The sequence below is a fragment of the Eubalaena glacialis genome, chromosome 1 (assembly GCF_028564815.1).
Source record: "Eubalaena glacialis isolate mEubGla1 chromosome 1, mEubGla1.1.hap2.+ XY, whole genome shotgun sequence".
NCBI classification, from domain to species: Eukaryota; Metazoa; Chordata; class Mammalia; order Artiodactyla; family Balaenidae; genus Eubalaena; species Eubalaena glacialis.
The window spans coordinates 30065061-30085257 of NC_083716.1; the positions used below are offsets into that span (position 1 = coordinate 30065061).

At 40.6% G+C, this 20197-nt stretch overlaps 1 protein-coding gene across 3 annotated transcripts in view; it reads left to right on the top strand.

Moving 5' to 3' along the window:
• HPSE2 (heparanase 2 (inactive)) overlaps positions 1-20197 on the top strand; it is a 632120-nt gene that overhangs the window by 468532 nt on the left and 143391 nt on the right. For all 3 annotated transcript variants that reach the window (XM_061194590.1, XM_061194599.1, XM_061194604.1), the window contains 2 exons: positions 11183-11289; positions 15348-15462. In XM_061194590.1, the coding sequence (XP_061050573.1) occupies positions 11183-11289; positions 15348-15462 (222 nt within the window). The remainder of the gene's footprint in view (positions 1-11182; positions 11290-15347; positions 15463-20197) is intronic.

The following is a 20197-nucleotide window of genomic DNA, read 5'->3' on the forward strand; positions in this document are numbered from 1 at the left end:
CAGACTCCTGAGGATAAAATGAAAAGCAAGACTGATGTGGTGGTTATCCTCAAAGACCTCATGGTCTAATGGGAAAATAGTTAATGAAGCAAGCAATGATAGTAAGATGCAATGATTCCTATGACAGGGGATGTTTAGGGTGCTACAGGAGCCCATGGTGAGATGTATCTACCTTAGTTTGTAAAGGAAGGGAAATTGGGCAAGTCTTCCCAGAGGAAGTGACATTTAGGCTAATTCTGAAAGGATAGACACCTTCTAATTTATACAGTTCTTCTTAGGGTGTGATCAGAGGACTCCTGGTGGTAGATGTATATGGTGGAGGGAATGGTTTACATGATTTATAATATGACCATGATCATTCTTTTGTTAATATCATCATTGCTTATGATTGCTTATAATACTTAATAAAGATTAATTCTTTTGAAATCTCAATAAATGCAGTGACATTATACCCCTTTTTCCAATATATCCTAGTTGCAGTATCATGGAAGTAAGTAAGGCAGAGGAATATTTAATCCTTTGGAAGTAACGAATAGATCAAAAAGGAAACTTTTTTCTCAGCCAACTGCTGGTTTACCTACTTATTATATCAAAGTATATCAAAGGGGGAGAGGGTAAAAGAATAACAGTTATTCTTGAGGATCATAGAATAACTGGATGCACAACTAAAGGAAAATGAGGACAATGGCAATGTTAACCTTCTCTAATGAAGAAAACTGGAAAATGAAAATACATTAGTAGGGTAAGAACAGTAGTATCACTACTGGAAGAAAAATCACTGTTTCATTGATTGATTCATTCATTCACTCATTCATTCATTCATTCATTCAATAATGTTGATGGCTTATTTCAATGTGCCAGTGCCTACCATAGTGCCTGTCACTTGGCAGGTGCTCAATCAATATTGGAGGGAGGCAGTTAGGGAGTGGAAGGTGAATGAGCAGAGTAAAATAGTGGGAGAAATGTAAAAGAAACAAAGTAATGTCTATGTCTCAATCGCATTTGGATCTGCTATCTCAGCTGTTCACATGCAAAAGAATCTAGTCTGCTACTAACTTCGTAGCATAGTGTTGAATAGATAGATATTGATTTAGGCAACCAAAAATAGGCTATGCCTATATGTAGGCACAGTAGGAGAGTATCTTCTGGGTATATGCTTAAGGGTGAAAGAAAGTTCTCTTTGTGGCTCAAAGTAACATTTCAGTCAGTTTGCTAATGCCAGATATTTCATTTTAGAAAAATAATTTTTCATTCTACATTAGGGGGAGGATGCAGAATGAAAATAACTTGAGAAGAGCAAAATGCACTGATTTAAAGTCACACTAAGGTGTTAATATCAAATAATCCTTTCCCAAGAGCAGGGTTTTTTTTTTGCAATAATTTTAGTTTATTTAAAAAAATTTTTTTTAATTGAAGTATAATTGAATTACCATGTTGTGTTAATTACTGCTGTACAGCAAAGTGACTCAGTTATACATATTTGTGCATTCTTTTTCATATTCTTTTCTATTATGGTTTATCACAGGATATTGAATATAGTTCCCTGTGCTATACAGTAGGACCTTGTTGTTTATCCATTCTATATATACCAGTTTGCATCTGCTAATCCCGAATTCCCAACCCAACCCTCTCCCACCCGCCTCCCCCTTGACAACCACCAGTCTATTCTCTATGTCCATGTTTCTGCTTCTGTTTCATAGATAGGTTCATTTGTGTCATATTTTAGATTCCACATATAAGTGATATCATATGGTATTTGTCCTTTCCAAGAGCAGGTTTTGATGGAGAGGAAGAGAAACACAGGGCAAAGAAATACTTAAGAGAGTCAGAGGACCCTAAACACAAACTGTGCCACAGTAATACCTTAGGTGACATCCAGGTGTGAGTCTAAGTTTTATGGGGCTGGAAGCTTATACAATGGGGACCTCTTTAAGAAAAAGAAAACAGAACAAATTTGCATGTTTTAGAAATATATCTGACCATATTAACACATTATCAGGGCCCTTCCCAGGACATTAGTAGAGGCCTGTGAAAATGGGGAGCTGGAAGTTGATGAGCTTCCCAGTAAATTAGCCTCTGTGACTCAACTTGGCTATCTGAAAATGGGAGAATATGTCCCAAGGGAAACTTCGGCTCTTCTCGTTCAGATATAAGACGCTGATGATAAATAGGGGAATCTAGCTGGAAAGGTATGTTTACCACAAAAGAGCTCCAAAGTTTTGGTCAGTGTCATTCCAAGAACCACATTTCCTTGATTCTTAAACACAAACAATTATAAAATGTAGCATCAATTTAATAATAGCTGAGGGGAGAGAGTAAACAGCTGGCAAGTTTCTTTTGATGAAAAACATTCTGATTTCAAAACCATTAAAATGTGGAAAATGCATCATCAACTGACAGAAATATAGTAATTGTATCACCTTTTAGGCTACAAATGCCATCTATTGAGTGCATCATATATTACTAACCCATTGAAGAAACCAGTAATTTTTTTTAAGGCCACACTTGCTAAGTAGTAAAATTAGAACTCCTAACTCCAGGGCCCACACGCTATCCAATACACCGTTCTGAATCTCCCATGCTTGTTAACCATTAATTTTGTAGCCCATGGAATATTTATATTCCTGACCATCCAGGATTAGGAAACCTTTTTAAAAAGAAGAATACTGAATGTTCCTGGTGAAAGAATATCAAATTGACCTCTTGGCCAGTTGATATAATCTGGGGTGGGTGTCCTAGAAGTGAAAGCTGAATGAAAGTTGGGGGCCACAGTCTTAGGTGATATCTAATATTATCACAATATTAGATAGTGGAAGCAGACAAGGATTTTCAGGGAGTGATTTGCATTCATTCACTGGACTCCATTCGTATGTTTCATGTGCACATGTATAGTGAGGTCCTGCTGTGTGGAAGGCAATGACCATATGAAGGACATATTGGGGGAAGGGCCCTGAGAACAAACTGCTACTTGGGGCAAAAATCTTCTTGAGGAGGAAAAGGCAGCTTGGGGTGACCTTCTAACATTTCCACATGGAAGTGGGGGAGATTACAGGGTTTGTCTTGAGCGAGAGGAAATTGCCTCTGAGGCTGGTGGAGCCTATGACTCGTCAGTAGGTAGACAGTAAGCCTGAGGGGTTGGTTAGTCATAGAAGAGGACTGGAGAAGGGAAGAAGAGTGTTTTCTGTGCAGGTAGCTGCTGTCCAGTCTTTCCCTCCACCAGCACTTATCCTTGAACATAGTCATTGCTTTGGGACTGTGAAACTTTCTTCCTCATTTTCTTGCATTATGGTCATAATTTCCTTGCCTCCCCAGTGACTTTCTTTTTTGTGTATTTTCTTATTTTAATTTTATGTTTAGTTGCAATTACACTCGATTGCTTTTCTGCGGTTTGAGATGACAAGAGCAGAGAATACAATTTTAAATCCTAAAAATGACACAGAAACAGAAGCCACGAATTAAAAATTGATCTGATACCAAAAGAAAATGGGCAAATATGGCACTCCGGAACAGGAAGATGATAAAAAGAAATTATACAGAAAAAATTAATGAAACTGACAGGAAGTACATTAGACAGAAGAAATAAATCAGGAAGAATGTGATGAGATATTGGAATGGCTGAGCTCAGAATAGCTTGGCTTGTCTAACCTGAGAAGGACATATTAAATATGGAGGCAGTTTAGTGAACCAGAAGCTTCTAGGTCTCCTCAAACAGGAAAATTCAATTAGAAAGTGAACAGAGTCCCGAAATGGAACTGTGAGGATTTGATGGTTGCTCTTATGGTTTTGAGGGAATTAGTTATCTTCTCTGATATCTACTCAGCCTTTCCATTGGTACAATATTACCTCTCTCACTTATTAACAAGTAAACTACTTCATTGTCTCATTATTTAACAAGTTTTTAATAAACAAAGTGGCTGACAAGCATTTTATAGGGCATGCAAAATGGGAAAAAATGTGGCTTTCTCAAGCTGCTTATGGTGTAGGAGGGTTAGGCAAACAGAAAATTACAACTCAGTATAATAAGGTCAAGGATAGCGATAGGTTCCAAGAACTTTGGAGGCCAGAGGAGAGAATTAATTTTCTGAAGTTTTGAGAAAAGTTTCACAGAGGAGGTAACATTTAAAATAAGCCTTGGAAAAAAAAAAAATCAGACAACATGGATGAGGAGTGACTAAGGGAGAAAGTGATCAGCAAAAACCTAAAAGAAAATCATGTAGTTGAAAAATGGTGAGTCCATTTTGTGTGGTGAACCTCAGATCTTGTGGGGACGGAGAGGAGAAAAGGTAGCCAAGCGGTAGTTATGAAAGGTCTTAGATACCAAGTAAAGGAGTTGGTATCATATCCCATGGACCAGTGTTTATCACCACGATTTCACCATGTTTAACATGCTCCCATGGACAAGTGGCTACAATAGACTATGGGGCTGTGTGTAGTTTACTGGCTCCTTTGCTTTTTTTTCCATGTTAAGGAAACATTTCATAATTCTGGCGAATGAAAAGAATATTATTGTGATAACATTGAATCTACTTTCTTTTATTTTTAAGTAAATCATTTCCCAAATCACTGCTTTCAATATTATCTGAAACAAGTCACTCATAGCACATCTGCCAGATAGTCGCACAGACCACTCTGTGAGCACATGATTGAGTTCTGCTGCTGGTAATGGAAAGCCACAAAGGTTCTAAAGCTAGGGAGAAACTTGTCAAGTTCACAGACAGCAGCGCTGTAGAGGATAGTCTTGAGAAGGATACACTTTCAGGAAGACCAAGGGAGAAATGATAAGATCCGGAACTCAGGAAGGGACAGTGAGTGAGAAAGGAGAGGGCAGAATGGAATGATCCTATCCTCTTCTAATACAGTAGGTAGCTTAGAGTCAAAAACACACAAGAAGGATGGAAAGAAAAATTGGAACATTACTGAGCTCTCACCTGGACCTCTTATAAATACAATAAGGAACAAAGAGGCAGGGGCACCCCCAAGAAGAGCGATGTGCATTGGTAAGGTTTAAGAAGCTCCCTAAAGCTATTCAGCTCCTTTTAACCAGTGACATAGGGGACCAGTTCTGGCTGCTTAAAGAGCTACTGCTCTTCCTGAAGTCCTGGGGGAAGTCGATTTCCAACTATATGAGATGCTGGAATTAATGGACTCCAGCATCTTTTGGAGGGTGGGCCTCTTGCCAGGGCTGATTAGCCCCGCTGGCCTGTCCACTGTTCCTGTTTTATTGCTTCCTTTCTCATTAAGTAAGGTGCTGGGTTTGGATAACCATAAACAACATGTCTGCTGCTACAAGGCTACCATCGCTTGCACAATGAAACCAGGCTCTCAGGATTCTTTTTTAAACAGATCACAGATTGAGAGAAACAGGAAAAGGAAGCCCAGGTTTGAAAATATGCCACAAAAATGGTTATTTTCCTATTTTTACTGTTTTCCTTTTTAAAAGATATTCAAAGTGGTAGGGAAAATAAAACTTAAAAAAAAAAAATCAATACTGTTTTTCTCTCTCACCCCTCCTCTCTCAGTATAGCCACACGAAGCAGTCCTGATGTCCTCAACCCCTGAAATGAGAGGGAAGGGAGTTTGAGGGTTTCCCTTCGTACCACCCTGCCCCCAGCTGGCCTAAGGATTCTGCGCAGCCACTGGCAACTTGCTAAGCTGTTCTGTGGATGCCTCAAAGCTCCCTTGTCCACATGGGCCCAAGGGCTGAAGTCTACTGGGGACAAAAGAACTGCTAAAAGGGAGCCAACCACTCAACTCCCCTCTCCCTTCACTTCAGTAATCTCAGCATTTGTACTTCTTCTCCCTCCCCAGACAATGTGTTCCTTAAAATAACCTTCATTGGCACATCATTTCTCACCAGGAACTGTACCCTTGTTCTTTCCAGTCCTCCAATTTTCTCTCTTCCAGCACAGGGGGAATCATATTTACTCAGAAAACCACAGTGTTGAACTATAGCCCTCAGCTTCTTAGAGTTTCGCTTTCTAAGGGAATTTTGCAGCTGGTTCCATCTGTTCTTCCTGATTTTTTTCTCTTCTCTTCTGCCCATGCTAATTTCCTCTACAGTCCCAACCATCACCTAGCCTCAGTACCTCCCCTACACGTTACTATGATGGTCTTCTCTGCTCATAGTAGACACACAGTTCATTAAGCCTCTCACCACGTCCCAAACAGTCAATGCTCAGAAAATCCTTTTTGATTCATACCAACTACTCCCAGAACTTTTATCATTGATACTTTCTAGGAATCTCTACCCCACATAACATTTCATATAACTGGTTTGGTTTTGTATCAAAGTACTACCTCCTTGTGTTTTTTGTTCATGTGGCTTCTCCAGAAAAACAACAAGAATCGCTCCTGTGCTGAGTGGATAAACGAATACTCTGAATGCTAATTACATTAATGTGAATTATACATGTGCATTTTAAATTCGAAATAGGCCTTTCCCTGCTACTTAGCATACATCTGGTCTATTACCTACCACCACAAACATATCCAAAAGAAAAGCAACCAACTGTAATGTTAGTTGATCCAAACACAATCTCATGTGCTTTGGACAAAGAGAGTGGTCTAGGTGACATTTGCTTTACTTTAAGCGCAAGAGGGAGGAGATATGGGGATATATGTATATGCATAGCTGATTCACTTTGTTATAAAGCAGAAACTAACGCACCATTGTAAAGCAATTATACTCCAATAAAGATGTTAAAAAAAAAAAAAGAGCTTACCATATGCCAGACACCTTTCCAAGTGCTTTACAAATATTAGGTCACTTAAATATCAGAAAATGCTCTCTTTTTCTAATTTTACAGCTGAGGAAATTAAGGCACAGTGAGGTCAACAGTGAGTCAATGATAAAACCAGGATTCAAACACAGGCAATGTGTGTAGAGTCCATGCCCCTAACCACTAATCAATTCTGCCTCACCGATTACAAGAAGTTTTAGATTGTTTCCTTCCAAATCTTCCTGCAAGTCAGAAGACAATTCAGATGCACTTTATTTACACAGAGTCTGTGTCCTTGCTGAGTCCTGTGTACACAGTAATTTATAAATCCAACCATTTTCTGGAATCAAGTCCTCATTTAAAGGAACTAGACTTTAAAGTCCTTATATAAGGAGCTAGAGGGATCTTTCCTGACCACTGTCTAAAATATCGACCCTCCCCTCCCGGCAAGGCACTTTCTGTCAGATTACTCTGTTTCATTTTCCTTCTAGTGCTTATTATTTCTAAATTTATGTTTGTGTGTTTATTGACTAAAACATAAGCCAATGAGAGCAGAGACTTGTTTCATTCACTTGTCTGCCCCTAGAGCTCTGCTTGGCATATAGCAAGTGCTCAGTAAGTATTTGTTGAGTGAATGAATAAGTGCATTCGATAATGCCTTAATGTTTTTGGATGGACATCCTTAGCCCTTTTTTAGTCTAATTTAAAATATTCCTCTTAGGTAATTTCACCTACTCCTGTGGCTTTTTCCACCACTCGCAATATTTACCTCTGGCCCAGATCTTCAGATCTTTGTTTTTGAGATGACCAGCTCTGACCAGCTCTGGCTTTTTTTTTTTTGTCCCCCATATTTGTTGTTTATCTAATTTTAATTTCCATAATCAAACTTACGCTTGACCTTTGAGGGATAGGAGCCAAGGGGACCTGCATAAGCATTACAAAATACTAATACATTTTAACATTTTGTATTTGGAAAGGACTTAGATTTCATCTACTTCAAATTTGTGGCTTTACGTGTTGGTGAAGAAATTGAAGTCCAAGATAATGATGAGCCAAAAGTCTCACAGCTGCTATGTGGTAGAACCCCAGATTTCCAGGACGTATTCCTCTTTCCACATCAGTTATCTGCCTATTAGAGTCTACCTCTCCTTTTGCTAATGATACATACACAGAAACACACACACACACGGCTTTATTGAGGTATAATTCACATACCATAAGATTCACCCTTTAAAAGTGTGAAATTCAGTGGTTTTTAGGATAGTCACAGAATTGTGAAACCATCACCACTAGTTAATTTTAGAACATGTTCATTACCCTCCAGAGAAACCCCATACCTATTTGTAGTCACTCCCCATCCTCCCCCCTCATTCTCCCTCCCTTTTTCCAACCCTAGAAAACCATTAATCTACTTTCTGTCTCTATGGATTTGACTATTCTGGACATTTCATATAAATGAAAGAATATAATATGTGGCCTTTTGTGTCTGGCTTCTTTCACTTAGCTCAATGATTTCAAGGTTCATCATCTTATACTAGTTACCTTTTTATTTTGTTTTGTTTTGTTTAACCAAACCACCTTTCTCTAACTGCCTCAATCATTTCAATATCTTTGAGCAAAAATTAATCTTTGACTATCCTGGAAGCCAAAGGCAAAAAAGAAAAACACAAATATGTTACTCAGTTCCAGTTAGTCACAGCTCCAGATCCCATCCAGGCGCAGCCTCTCTGCACACGGCCTGCCGTCGCTGCCTCCATCTTGAGTTGGGAAGTTGTGCAGCCACTTTGCGCTAGAAACTCTGGTCTGAAAGTGCTGGGTTTGAGGCCTCTGCCCGCCGCACCCTATGAGCCAGTGAAACTAGACTAAGTGCAAAAGAAAAGAAAAGAAAAAAAGTGGCCTGGAACCGAACCAGCAATATCTTCGAGATCTGCCTGTATACAATTTGATGAATTTGGGCATATGCAAACACTCATGAAACCATCACCATGATCAAGGGAGAAGATGGCGGAAGAGTAAGACATAGAGATTACCTTCCTCCCCACAGATACATCAGAAATACGTCTACATGTGGAACTGCTCCTATAGTTCCAGTTAGTCATAAAGGAAGCACAAAGTTTATCAAAAGCATGGATGTTTTAAGGGGAATCATCACTGTAGGCCTTTAATTTCACCATATGACTCTGTCTTCTGATCATTTAAGGTGTTTTTCTCGCTTTCTTATTTATACTATTTCCAGCTGCCCTTGGGTTGGGCTCTCTGAGCAGCGTCAAGAAGGGGGAGAGGACCACCTTGTGGTGTCCTCAATGACTCTGGGTGCAAGGGGAAATTCTTATTTAATCTTTAACAGTTTCCAGTTTGACCTCCACTATTAACTTTTCCTTCTATTCTTGATCATAATCCTTACTTACATCTCAAATTTTTGAAATATATTTACAACTTTAACCCTGAAAGGGTCAAGTACTTTACCAACCCTGATTTTAAAATAGGTCTCAAATAGTGCATATTCTCTAGTAGACGCAGGGGAGAGAGCAGAGGGCAGGGAGCTATACATAGGGAGAGATGAAAAGAGGAATATGATTGCTTGCTAATGTCTGCCCATGGGTCTGGGAAAAGGAAAGTTCTGGCATATATGTTACAACATACATATGGTTTTTTTTTTTTTTTGGACCTGAGGTGCAGAGAATTAATTACCCTCCTCAACTACAGCAAACTATTATCATCAGCTCATGCAAAGCCCTCCTTTTGTTTTAATTTTCACCTTCATCTCTAACCCCCACTTACATTCACCTCCATTTTATACATGCCTTCCTTATGTCTTTGATATATGTCCTTAACAGAGATGTATCTTTATATACTTTTAGTGTTATTGGGTATGAATGAGTAATTACATAAATAATATTGTGCCATAAACCTCATTCTGTTTCTATTTTTTAAAAGCTCACTAAATCTTTAAAGCCTGTTCATGTTGCTGGACTTACACTGAATGTATTGCTCTAACTGCTGCATAATATTTCATGTATGTATTTTACTTTTTCATTCCTCTAGCAATGGACACCTGCCACAAACAGTGACACAGTAAACATCTTCATACTTGTCCCCTTAGAGACCTGAGGCAGAATTGCTTTGTTCTATATGTCTAGGAGAGGAATTGGTGGGCCGTAGGACCGAAATACACTACTGTCTTTGTCCAGCCCCTCTTGTGCACAACCCGCATCCTCTCAGTCCCACCTCCTACTTTAGCCATCCCTGCAGAGACCAGAGCTAGGCAGCTGCACAGGCTGCAACCAGCTTGGTGCTGGTGCGGTGCGGGAGGACCTCTCATTTTCTGCTCTGGGACTTCTCTAAGGCAGAGTGTGGCATGGTGGGAGCCTGCTCAGCACTCATGCCTGCACAATGAAATGGGGTGATAACAGTCACAAGGCTGCTCTTGACCTTTGGAGAATAGGAGCCAAATGATGAATGCTTCCCCTGGTCACAACCCCCCACCCCGCCGCTTGGGGGACAGTTCTGAGACACAGTTCTTAAGGCTTTTACCAAGATCCCTGTAGAATTGAGTATAAGTTGCCAGTAGTTACCAACTTGAAAACTCATTCTTGTACTGTTTTTTCCTTCTTCCTTTTCACAGTCCCCAGTTCCTCATTCCTGCTCCCTGTTATTTCTTCCCAAATGAACTATGTATAGACAAGCCTTTGTCTTAGACTCTGCTCTCAGAGATTTCCCAGCATACAACATTATCCCTAAGTACTGCCAGATTGCTCTCCAGAGAATCTGAGACCAGATCTAGATAGTCTGGCCAATCTCCAGCTTGTGGATCAGAGACGAGGACATTTCAAAATTTCAGAGGGCCACCTTTTGACAAGAGGCTTTGTGTATGCTTAGAAGGCAGCTCCCTGTGTAGGATCTTTCACGTGTGAGTCAGTGATTTTTCTTTTTACACTTACTGCAGTTATTTTCAAAATGTGGTTGTAATATACATACATGCCTTGGTAATGATAATATACCACTCCCAAACATTGATCTCTGCCCTCTCTCATGATTCACAACTGCTGATGCGTGGACAGTACACTCATTCATGGATGTGCCATAACAGAGTATTAAGAAAATTTGCTTCTCAATACTTGTTAATATGGAAACGTCATACCACCTGTATCTTCCAGTGAAGGGTGTTGCAGTCAACTTATGTCCTAGATAAGGATGCATTGTTCTTCTGTCACATTGTCACTTGGGTTTTCTTAGGGGAAAAAAATGATCATTTCTTTGAGTGGACATGTATCAATATTAATTCTTTTGTGTGTGTGTGCCAGCTATCTGTATGGGGTGCATCACCATGAAAAAAGCACAGGTCATGACCACCTGGGAGCAGGGGATGAGAGGAACTTCTTTAAGGGAATGTATGTTCCTTCTCATTTGGGAACAGCTTTTTAAAATCTCATCATCTCCTTCTGCTTTTGTTGTGTGAACAGGTGGTTAACACATACACCCCAGGAAAGAAGATTTGGCTTGAAGGTGTGGTGACCACCTCAGCTGGAGGCACAAACAATCTGTCAGATTCCTATGCTGCAGGATTCTTGTGAGTAACACTTGCAATTTCACTCCCAAGGGCTTTGAGGAAAGGACAGTGAAATTGTTCATTATTCTGCCCATTGGAGGGGGTGGGGGTTCGTTTCCCACTGAAAATTCTTCATCCATTTCTTTGTAAATGTGTTTAATCACTCAACAAACAGCGATTAGGGACTTGTCTAGTTACTAAGATCTCAGGTACAAGCATTACAGCAAAAGTAATAATAGTAGTAGTAATCATGATAGTAATAATAGCTTTATTTTATGTCTTCAGTGCAAAATACAGTACAGACAACATACATTTTCTCTTCTAATTTTCACCTGAGTCCTGGGAGATAGGTAAGAGTAAGACAGCGGTTTTGCCCTTTAGAAACTTACGAATGGAGGAATGGAGATGGGGAATAAGAAAAGCTGTAGGAGACAAGTGTCATAATAATAAATTTTAACTGCATGGTGCTTACCATGTGCTAAGGACTATCTGATGTGCTTTATATGTATTTAATAATTTAACAACCAGTGTATTAGATACCCTTATTATACCCTTATACCCTTATAAGAACCCAGTGAGATAAATGTGATTATTGGTTAGTGGCAGAGCTTGGGCTCAAGCCAAGGCAGTCTGCTCCAGAGTCCAGCCTCTTTGCCACTACAGTATGCCATCTCTCTTTCTGCCTTACGTGGGCTATCCACAAAAGGGGTAGACACGCAAAAGAATCAAGAATTTCTGAGTGGGAGGATCAGGAAGGGCTTTGCGGAGGAAGAGGCATTTGAGTGGAACATAGATTTCTCTAATTTCTATAGGTGAAGATTGTTGCTGATGGTAGTGGGGAGCATAGAGGCTGAAGGAACATTATGAGGGGAAACGATTAGTGTGAGAAAGCCTCAGTATCTGCACGGGTGTAGTGAGGGCTGTGATTAAGGACAGAGTTTTACCACCAAATCATGGAAGACCTTGGAAACCAGGCAGGGGAAATGAGGCCTTGTTCTATACTCAGTGGCAAGCCATTGATGATTTTGGAGGAAGAGAGAGACCCATCTGACCTGTATTTAAAACGTTGGCTTTGATAGTAGTATGCACAAGAGTTTGGATAGGCAAGAGGTAGGGAAATGAACTTGAAGGCTACTGCAATCATCTGGAGAACAACTTAAGCCAGAAGCATGAGGGCCTCTGGCTGGCCTGCCATTGTCATGGACCACAGATTAACCAAGTGACCTGTTCCTGGTCCAGTCTAGTCTGTGGTCCTGGTTTTTTGTCTGAGCAAGGTTCTAAGAACTGCAGCTCTGCCCTCAACTATGCGTTTCACTACTAACAGCTGCTCCTAATTATACAGCTGCAGCTCTTCTCCATTAAGGCAGCTTCTTCAATACAGTTGTGAAGGACAAATCAGGCTGGTCAAGTAGATTGTCTTTAAGATGGCATCCTGGCAGATGCAGATGAAGATAATGAGTCAATGTCTACATGATGGTGGCTGGGGTCTTCCAGCCCTGTGTCCTCACATGAGAGGCACAGAGAGATTGTTCAGTGAGCATGGTTCAGTGAAGGAAATGGAGTGAATCAGCATTTGCTACAGTGTTGCTGAGGGTCTTCTTTCAAAAATACTCTCCTCACGGGGTTTCACTGTGAGAGACAGGTTGACAGTCCGTACTGCAGGAGGCCTCTGGAATCAGAAGAAGAATGACCTTTGCTCAGCCTTCGCAGAAGGACTCCTCTGCAGGGCCCAGCAAGCAGCCCTCTTGTACTGTTTTCGTGAACATGCTTCCCTTTAGAGAGTGATGTGAAACGAGAAATACCACAAACCTTCATGAAGAGAGCTAGAGAGAGACCAGCCTTTTCATGAGCGTCAGCCAAATATCCATAGATCTCTGCGTCGCTTTGCAGACACAGATTAACATTGTAGTTTAGATTTTGGTTGTAGTTCAGATGTCCAATGCTTTGTTGACACATCAAATGACAACCAGCTCATTCTGCCCCTGGTCTTCTCTCTTACCTCTTTATCACCCATTTCCTCTCAAACCCACTGGCAGTACCTAGATATATGCCCTTTGAGTCCAGTTCTCCAAGGCGCATAAATTGCTTCCTGAGAAAAAAAATGTAAAGCATTCTAGGAAGCTCCAGAAGGCTAGCAAGGAGTTGGAAAGAAGGCATTTTACAGCCCTTTTTCAATATATGGCATAACTATAAGCTTACCAGGGCATATACAAATGCATGCACAAATTAGAATTCTCTGCTGCCAAGTATTCAAGGGTAGTTTTCCCAATCAGAGCTTTGAGATTCTTTGATGCCCTACCCTTGGCATACTGCTGTGTCTGCAGCACCTAGTAATGTCTGCCATGTAGTAGATATTCAATAAAGTTTTGTGGATGAAAGATAATGGCTGCAGAATCATCCTTGGTGAGATATACCAGTTATCTTGCCAGTTTTCTCTACTTGAACATAAAAGGGAGACCTGGAACATCATTTATTTCCCCTACTCAGGAGATATATTATTACAGGAGGAAGATGAAACAACTCCAGAACTAACCATCTATTCTGAAAAGCCATGGGGAAACAAGGGCTCTGGCCATAGTCATTAATTAGCAATGGTCTTCATGTCAGTAAGGTCACTGGTTTGGAACTCCATATGGTCTCGGATTTGGGAAATCATAACTATGCATTATTTGTCCCTAGTATGCTGAATGGTGATTCTCAAAGTCCTAGAATCTAATTTTATCCAGATCAATTTCAACTTAGAGTATTGAGCACCTATAGCGTGCCAGGAACTGTGATGGTTGTTTTGGGTACAAAGCTAAAATGTGTCTATTTTTGATGAGCTCATACCAGCTGGGAGAAGACAGAGAAGTAAGTAATTATTATTCAGTGGGCCAGCAGAGGGTATGAATAAGAGTTCTGGGGAAGTACAGAGGAGAAAGGTACTACTATTGGCTGGGGCAGCAGAGTTTAGAAGGAAATGACACTTGACTTGGAGATTAACAGATGGGAAGAAATTTGCCAGGTGAGGTGGGTTAGTGGAAGAGAGGAAGGAAATTCTAAGGAGAAGTTAAAACATATAAAGGCTCAGGTAAGTATGTGAGAGCAGCCAAAAGTAGTTTTATGTGGCTTAGAGCCTGGGGAATAAAGTTTAGGGTGAGAGAAGAGGTGATAGGTGAAGCCAGACAATATATTCTTAGGAAAGATTGTGAAGTGCCTTATCTTTTACACTGAGAAGACTGAAGCTCTAAGTCACCTTTCTTACACACATATATTATTACAATTGGAAGTTTCCTTGCATTTCAGAATACAAAGAAAGAAAATGAAATCAATTCACAAATGAATGAATGAGTTAAACGTGTAAATGATGAAGGCAGAGTTAGCAGTAGGTGTTGGAAAAACCATGAGGGCAGTATTTTTGAAGGATAGCATGCCCTGGAGAGTGGGTATTTGGCATGATGGGGTATGTAATAAGTGTGTGAGCAATGCAGGTCCTCCACTGCAACATGTGTGTGATGGTAGCATACTCCAATCCCTGTATAGTTAGTTATAGTGCCAAGGGAAATTATTACTGCATTGCCTACTGACAGTGATATATGAGGGATGCAAATGACTGGGCCATAGGTCACAGGAGTATGTGGGTTAGCGTCACATGTAAAGTACATGTACAGTGAATAGGTGCAAGCAGGGGAGTTTGAGTGATGGAAAGTATAGTGTGTGTGCTTCTGTGATTGTGTGTCTTGTGGTCAGGGGGGATGACTTTAGGCTTACAAGTGGCTAGGGTGTTCATTTTATTTGTTAGTATTATAGGAATAAGAGATAAGTCATTAGCAACAAGCTATTTTATGACCAAGGGCAATTCATTTTACTCCCCTGGACCTCTTTATTTTCTTATAAAATGAAGAGGTTAGATTGGATAATCTCTAAAGATCTCTTCCATCTATGTATTTAATGCTTAAAATAGTTTCCTCTAAAGTACTAGGTAAATTTGATGGGTGTGGGTGGTGGTGTGTATGTGTGTATGTTGGCCAATTTTTATAGAGCTTGTTATATGCTATTTTTACAATGTATTGATGTAGCTTTTTTCCCCTGCTTTTCAGATGGTTGAACACTTTAGGAATGCTGGCCAATCAGGGCATTGATGTTGTGATTCGGCACTCATTTTTTGACCATGGATACAATCACCTCGTGGACCAGAATTTTAACCCATTACCAGTAAGTGTAAGATAAAGGTTCCCAACTCCTTTTCCATGTCCTTCAGTTCTTTTGATCATGCTTTGTTCCACACTGGTAGAATTTTTCTCCTCCTTCTGTTACCAGTTAATTTCATAAATTGAACAAGAATTCTTGACCCATTTTACAGACTCTTGGCTTCACCTCCCACACATACCCCAATACATACACACACGTATGTATATATGGGTTTATGCATATACACATATATACATTTATATATATTTATATACTTACCACTATTATTTTAACAAACCTTGTGCAGTTGAGATTCCAAATCTACTTGTGGCCTGTTTGAACTCTGCTTGAGAGTGAATTTTTCCAGATTGTTTTCTTTTAATGCTAATAGGAGACATTAGTTAATGTCAGATGCAACATGTTGAAAGCAGATGGGAGAGTGCTGGCCAAGATCAGATACAGTAGGAACCCATCCCTTGGAGAGTGGCTGAAGTGCACTTACACTAGATGCTGATTCCTATGTGACAATGAGGGGATTTGCCCAGGGTATCACCTTCTCTAGGAAAGCAAAGGAAAGGGAAGGCTGAAGATGAATGGCAAAAGCAGAGATCTGGGTTTGTCCAGTGACTTTATTGACCAATCAAAGAAATCCCACTTAGTCCAGAAAAGCTGTGCTTATCAAAAATATTACGTGAGTTATCCTTCTTACAGACATCTTAGTCATGATAAAAGGTCAAAGTCCTCTCATTAACCCATAGAATGTCAGAGCTGGCATTCCCCTTCGAGATGATCCAGTTCCACCTCATATAACAGAGGGAATGATAGCCTGGGGTGGGGGGGAGGGGCATGTAGTGCCAGCCCTAGAACGTGCTCCTGTGCCCTGGTCCAGTAATCTTCCTACAGAATTACTGCTGCCCTGGGGTCCACAGTAAACAAACCCAACTGGAACCAGTGAGTGTTCCTGCCATTTGCTTCCCTCTGCCCATTTCCACCCCCCTATTCTTCTCACTACCCAGGCCTCCAAGCCCAGAACAGAGAACATCTTGGCACCCAACAGCACCATGTCCATGTCTCAGAAGAGTCCCTCTAGTTAGAGTACTAAGTAGTTATTGTGTCCCTGATTGTACATGACTCCAATTAAGTCACAAATATTAAAGCTGACTGGCACAGTTGCTTTTATTCACAGGGCCAGGATACCTCTCTCTCAGTGTATGTGGGGCTGGGGTATGGAGGGGTGAGAGGGAATTTTCAGTTTGCAACCATAGGGGGTTTCATTTGTTTGTTGTTTGTTTTGAGCTCTTAAACTTGTGGTGATAAAATAAATAATAATTAGAAAAGCATCTATGAAATGTAAGCACTGAACAAATATAATGTCACACAAATGTAAATATTTATTGACCATCAGGCACTGAGGAGGAGACTAGTAGTAGATACCTGAATAAGTAGATAGTGGATTACTATAAGAGGGGGTCAGTGAGGGCTCCTTTAGTGTATATACAAGGAAGGCCTCTCTGAGAAGGTGACCTTTAAGCCAAGAGCCCAGTGACAAGAAGGAGCCAGACATGCAGATTTTTGCAGAAGAGCTTTCAGGCCGGGGAAGGGGCTGGCACAAAGACTCCGAGGCAGGAACAGAGCTGGCATGTTTGAGGAAACATAAGAACACCAGAGTGCTGGGGGCCTGGCAGGGAAGGGGGAGACTGGACATGAGGCCAGCCCGGGTCAGATCACGAAGGGCTTTGAAAGCTAAAAGGAGTTTGACTTTTACTGTAAGTAGTATGAAAAGCCATTGGAGGGTTTTCTACAGGGCAGTAACATGATCTAACTTATATTTTTAAAAGATCACCCTGGTATAATTAATGCACCAAATATTATTTATATATTTAATAATGTGTATAATACTTAACAATTTACAGACCACTTTCATATACCACACATCAGTAAAACTCCAAACACTCTGTCCTTCCTTTTTCCTGTCTTTCCTTTATTCCTTCCTTCACACATTCAAATCTCTTTCACTCCTCTTGATCATGTACTATATGCTGATCACTATTCCTGGCAAACAGCCACTGTGATGAACCAAAAAGACAAGGTCCTTGAACTCCTGGAGCTTATAGTCTAGTGAAGTGAACTGAGAAATGGAAAGTATATAAACACATAAATAAGATAAAAAAAATTTGTCATAATTGCTCTGAAGAGAGCCTGGTGAGATGAGTATGACTATTTATACTTATTTTGCTGAAGAGAAACTAGGGTTCTTTGAAGTTGTTAAGTGACTGATCCAAGGTCAGACAAGTAGTAAGAGCTGGAACTCAGAGTTTTTCAGTTCTAAATGCTATTTTCTTTTCACTGTGCCACACTACTTCTTGCAGTACTCTCTTTGGTGTCTGTGCTGTGGTCTGAGGCCACTGTTTGTCTCAGAATTGGGTCTGGAGGTGGGAGCTGGCATCTTGAGGAACTGGAGAGAAGAAAACCTAGGCTAGAAGAAAACCTATGGTCTGTGGGTGACTAGACAGGTTTGATTTCCAGAGCTGGACAAACTTGGATTGCATATCAACTCTCTATGTACCTTCGCATGTCCATGTATTAGGTTAAAGATGCAAGTTCTCATGGCTTTGTTCTCCCCAAGTGAGCGATAATACAGGTGACTTTCTTTAAAAGCTTACCATGAGACACCTTGGTTGATAGGTAACAGCAGCACAGAGGTTCATTGGAAGCTAAAACAAGTCCTATTGATTTAGTACAAAGGCTCAAATGTTCTGCACAGCTGTATTAATGGAAATGCCAAGCTCTAGTAAAGAAACTGTATGTAAAAGCACTTTAAAAGGTAGCAGGCTTTCTTTTTCTCTTTCTTTGGGCTAATAAATTCTGTACCTTATAAGCAGAGAACTTTGCAGCTGGGAGAGTGTGTCCTAAGTCTCCCGGAAAGAATTTTCTAGGCTAGACCCGGGCACCAATCTGACAGACCTTGCCAGCAGGCCCCTGAGATGTGCAATGGTCACAGACCTAGGATCATACTGTTGCCACTTCAGAGAGTTGTACAGTTGATATCCAAACACTGCCAATAAAAACTTGTGGGTTTTACACTGTGATTAAATCTTCAAGCGTGTTAAGAGTTTAGGGCATTAATGAGTTATGTTTTAGTTGCCTCCCAGAAAAATCAGTATTTTCTATTACAGTCCCTTCAAATTCAGCTCAGTGCATTTCAGGAAAAGATCCTATTAGCAGATACTATTTTTTTTTCTGTTGTTGTCGCTATCGGGTCTTAGCCTAATGGCACCTCAACCCATATCCCATATTACCCCTCCACCTACCCAGTCAGCTTTTGATTCGAGTTTGTAGGATTCCAGTCCAGCTCTGGCAAGGCCATTCCAATCTAAGATAAGAGAGAATATTGAAGGTAGTCCTTTCAAAAAGAAAAATTTGTCTTGAGAAAAGATCATTTTCAACTACAGCCCATGTTCTTTCTGGCTGTTCCTCTAGAAAAGTGCCAACTCTCCTCCTGTTGTGAGATTTTCCTTCTCCTGGGAAGAGGAGAACATTTAGTCCAGCAGTGTTTCATCACTCGACTCCCACCCCTTTCCCCTGACCCGCTCGCCATTGGGAAAGAGGGAACATGTGAGTCTCCACAGCCTGTCGGCTAGTCATGGGCTCTCTTGGGAGTAAGGGATGTTTGTGCAGAAGAGATCTGCACATTCAGTGGACATAGTCCAGACCCCACCAGCCGTGGGCATTTCTCCTAAGAGAGGGTTTTGGAACTTAGCTTGCTGCTTTTTTTAAGAGCTTGATTTACAGAGCTTTCAAGGAAAGGAATAGTGAATTACTAGTCAACATCTTCTTAACTCCCACACCGGCCTAGCAAATATAATTCAATTCAAAAAGCATTGACACTTCAAATGTGTCTGGCTCTAGGCTAGGTATTCTGGGGACATGAAGATAAATAAGATTTGGTTCCCTCATCTGTAGAGCTAACAATCTGGTGTGTGTTTGAGGGATTACAATTTAGTCCTTTGCTTAGAATAAAATAGAAAGCTAGTTCACATTGGATAGCCTTTTCTATACTGGGCGTAGTGGTAGGGATATTTATATTTGCTGGCAACATTCTTTTTTGCTGACTGCCCCTTATGAATAACTATAAACATTCAATTCAGCCCAATGCACACTTATTGAACACTTGCTGTGTACGTTGTTCTGGAATACAGTCAGTGGTCATAGAAAACTCACTAGTCTATGATGTGATTGAACCTATAGCTGTGGTTCCCATAGCAACATGCTCTGAGCCAAGCCATCACTGTTCAGATGTCATTTGACTATTGGAAAGAAACTCTGCATCTTAATGATATCTGCGTAGCTCCACTTCTTAGCCTATCACAGGGATGAGATCCTAGGTGCTCCATCCTTGTTTCCCTTTGAAACATTAGACTCTTTATGCACTACACAACCATGATGTGGAAACAGGATCAGCTTAAATCTGTCCCTTTCCTGAGGAAGAACATCCAGTTGCAAACCCATGTCCCATTGATGCTGGATGTTGCACACTCTCTTCTTGCAAGAAGAGCACCACCTAATGAGGAGGCCTCAGGGGAGCAGCCGGAGCCTGGTACTGTGACAAGAGTCACCAATTCTAGTCCTAGCTCTGCCATCCACTGATGTGTATCTTTGGGTTCCAGTTTTCTCATCACTCAAATTGTGATAAAAATGTCTCCTCTATCTGCCTCCAAAAGATACTGTTATAATCCTTGAGAAAACTAGATATGACAGT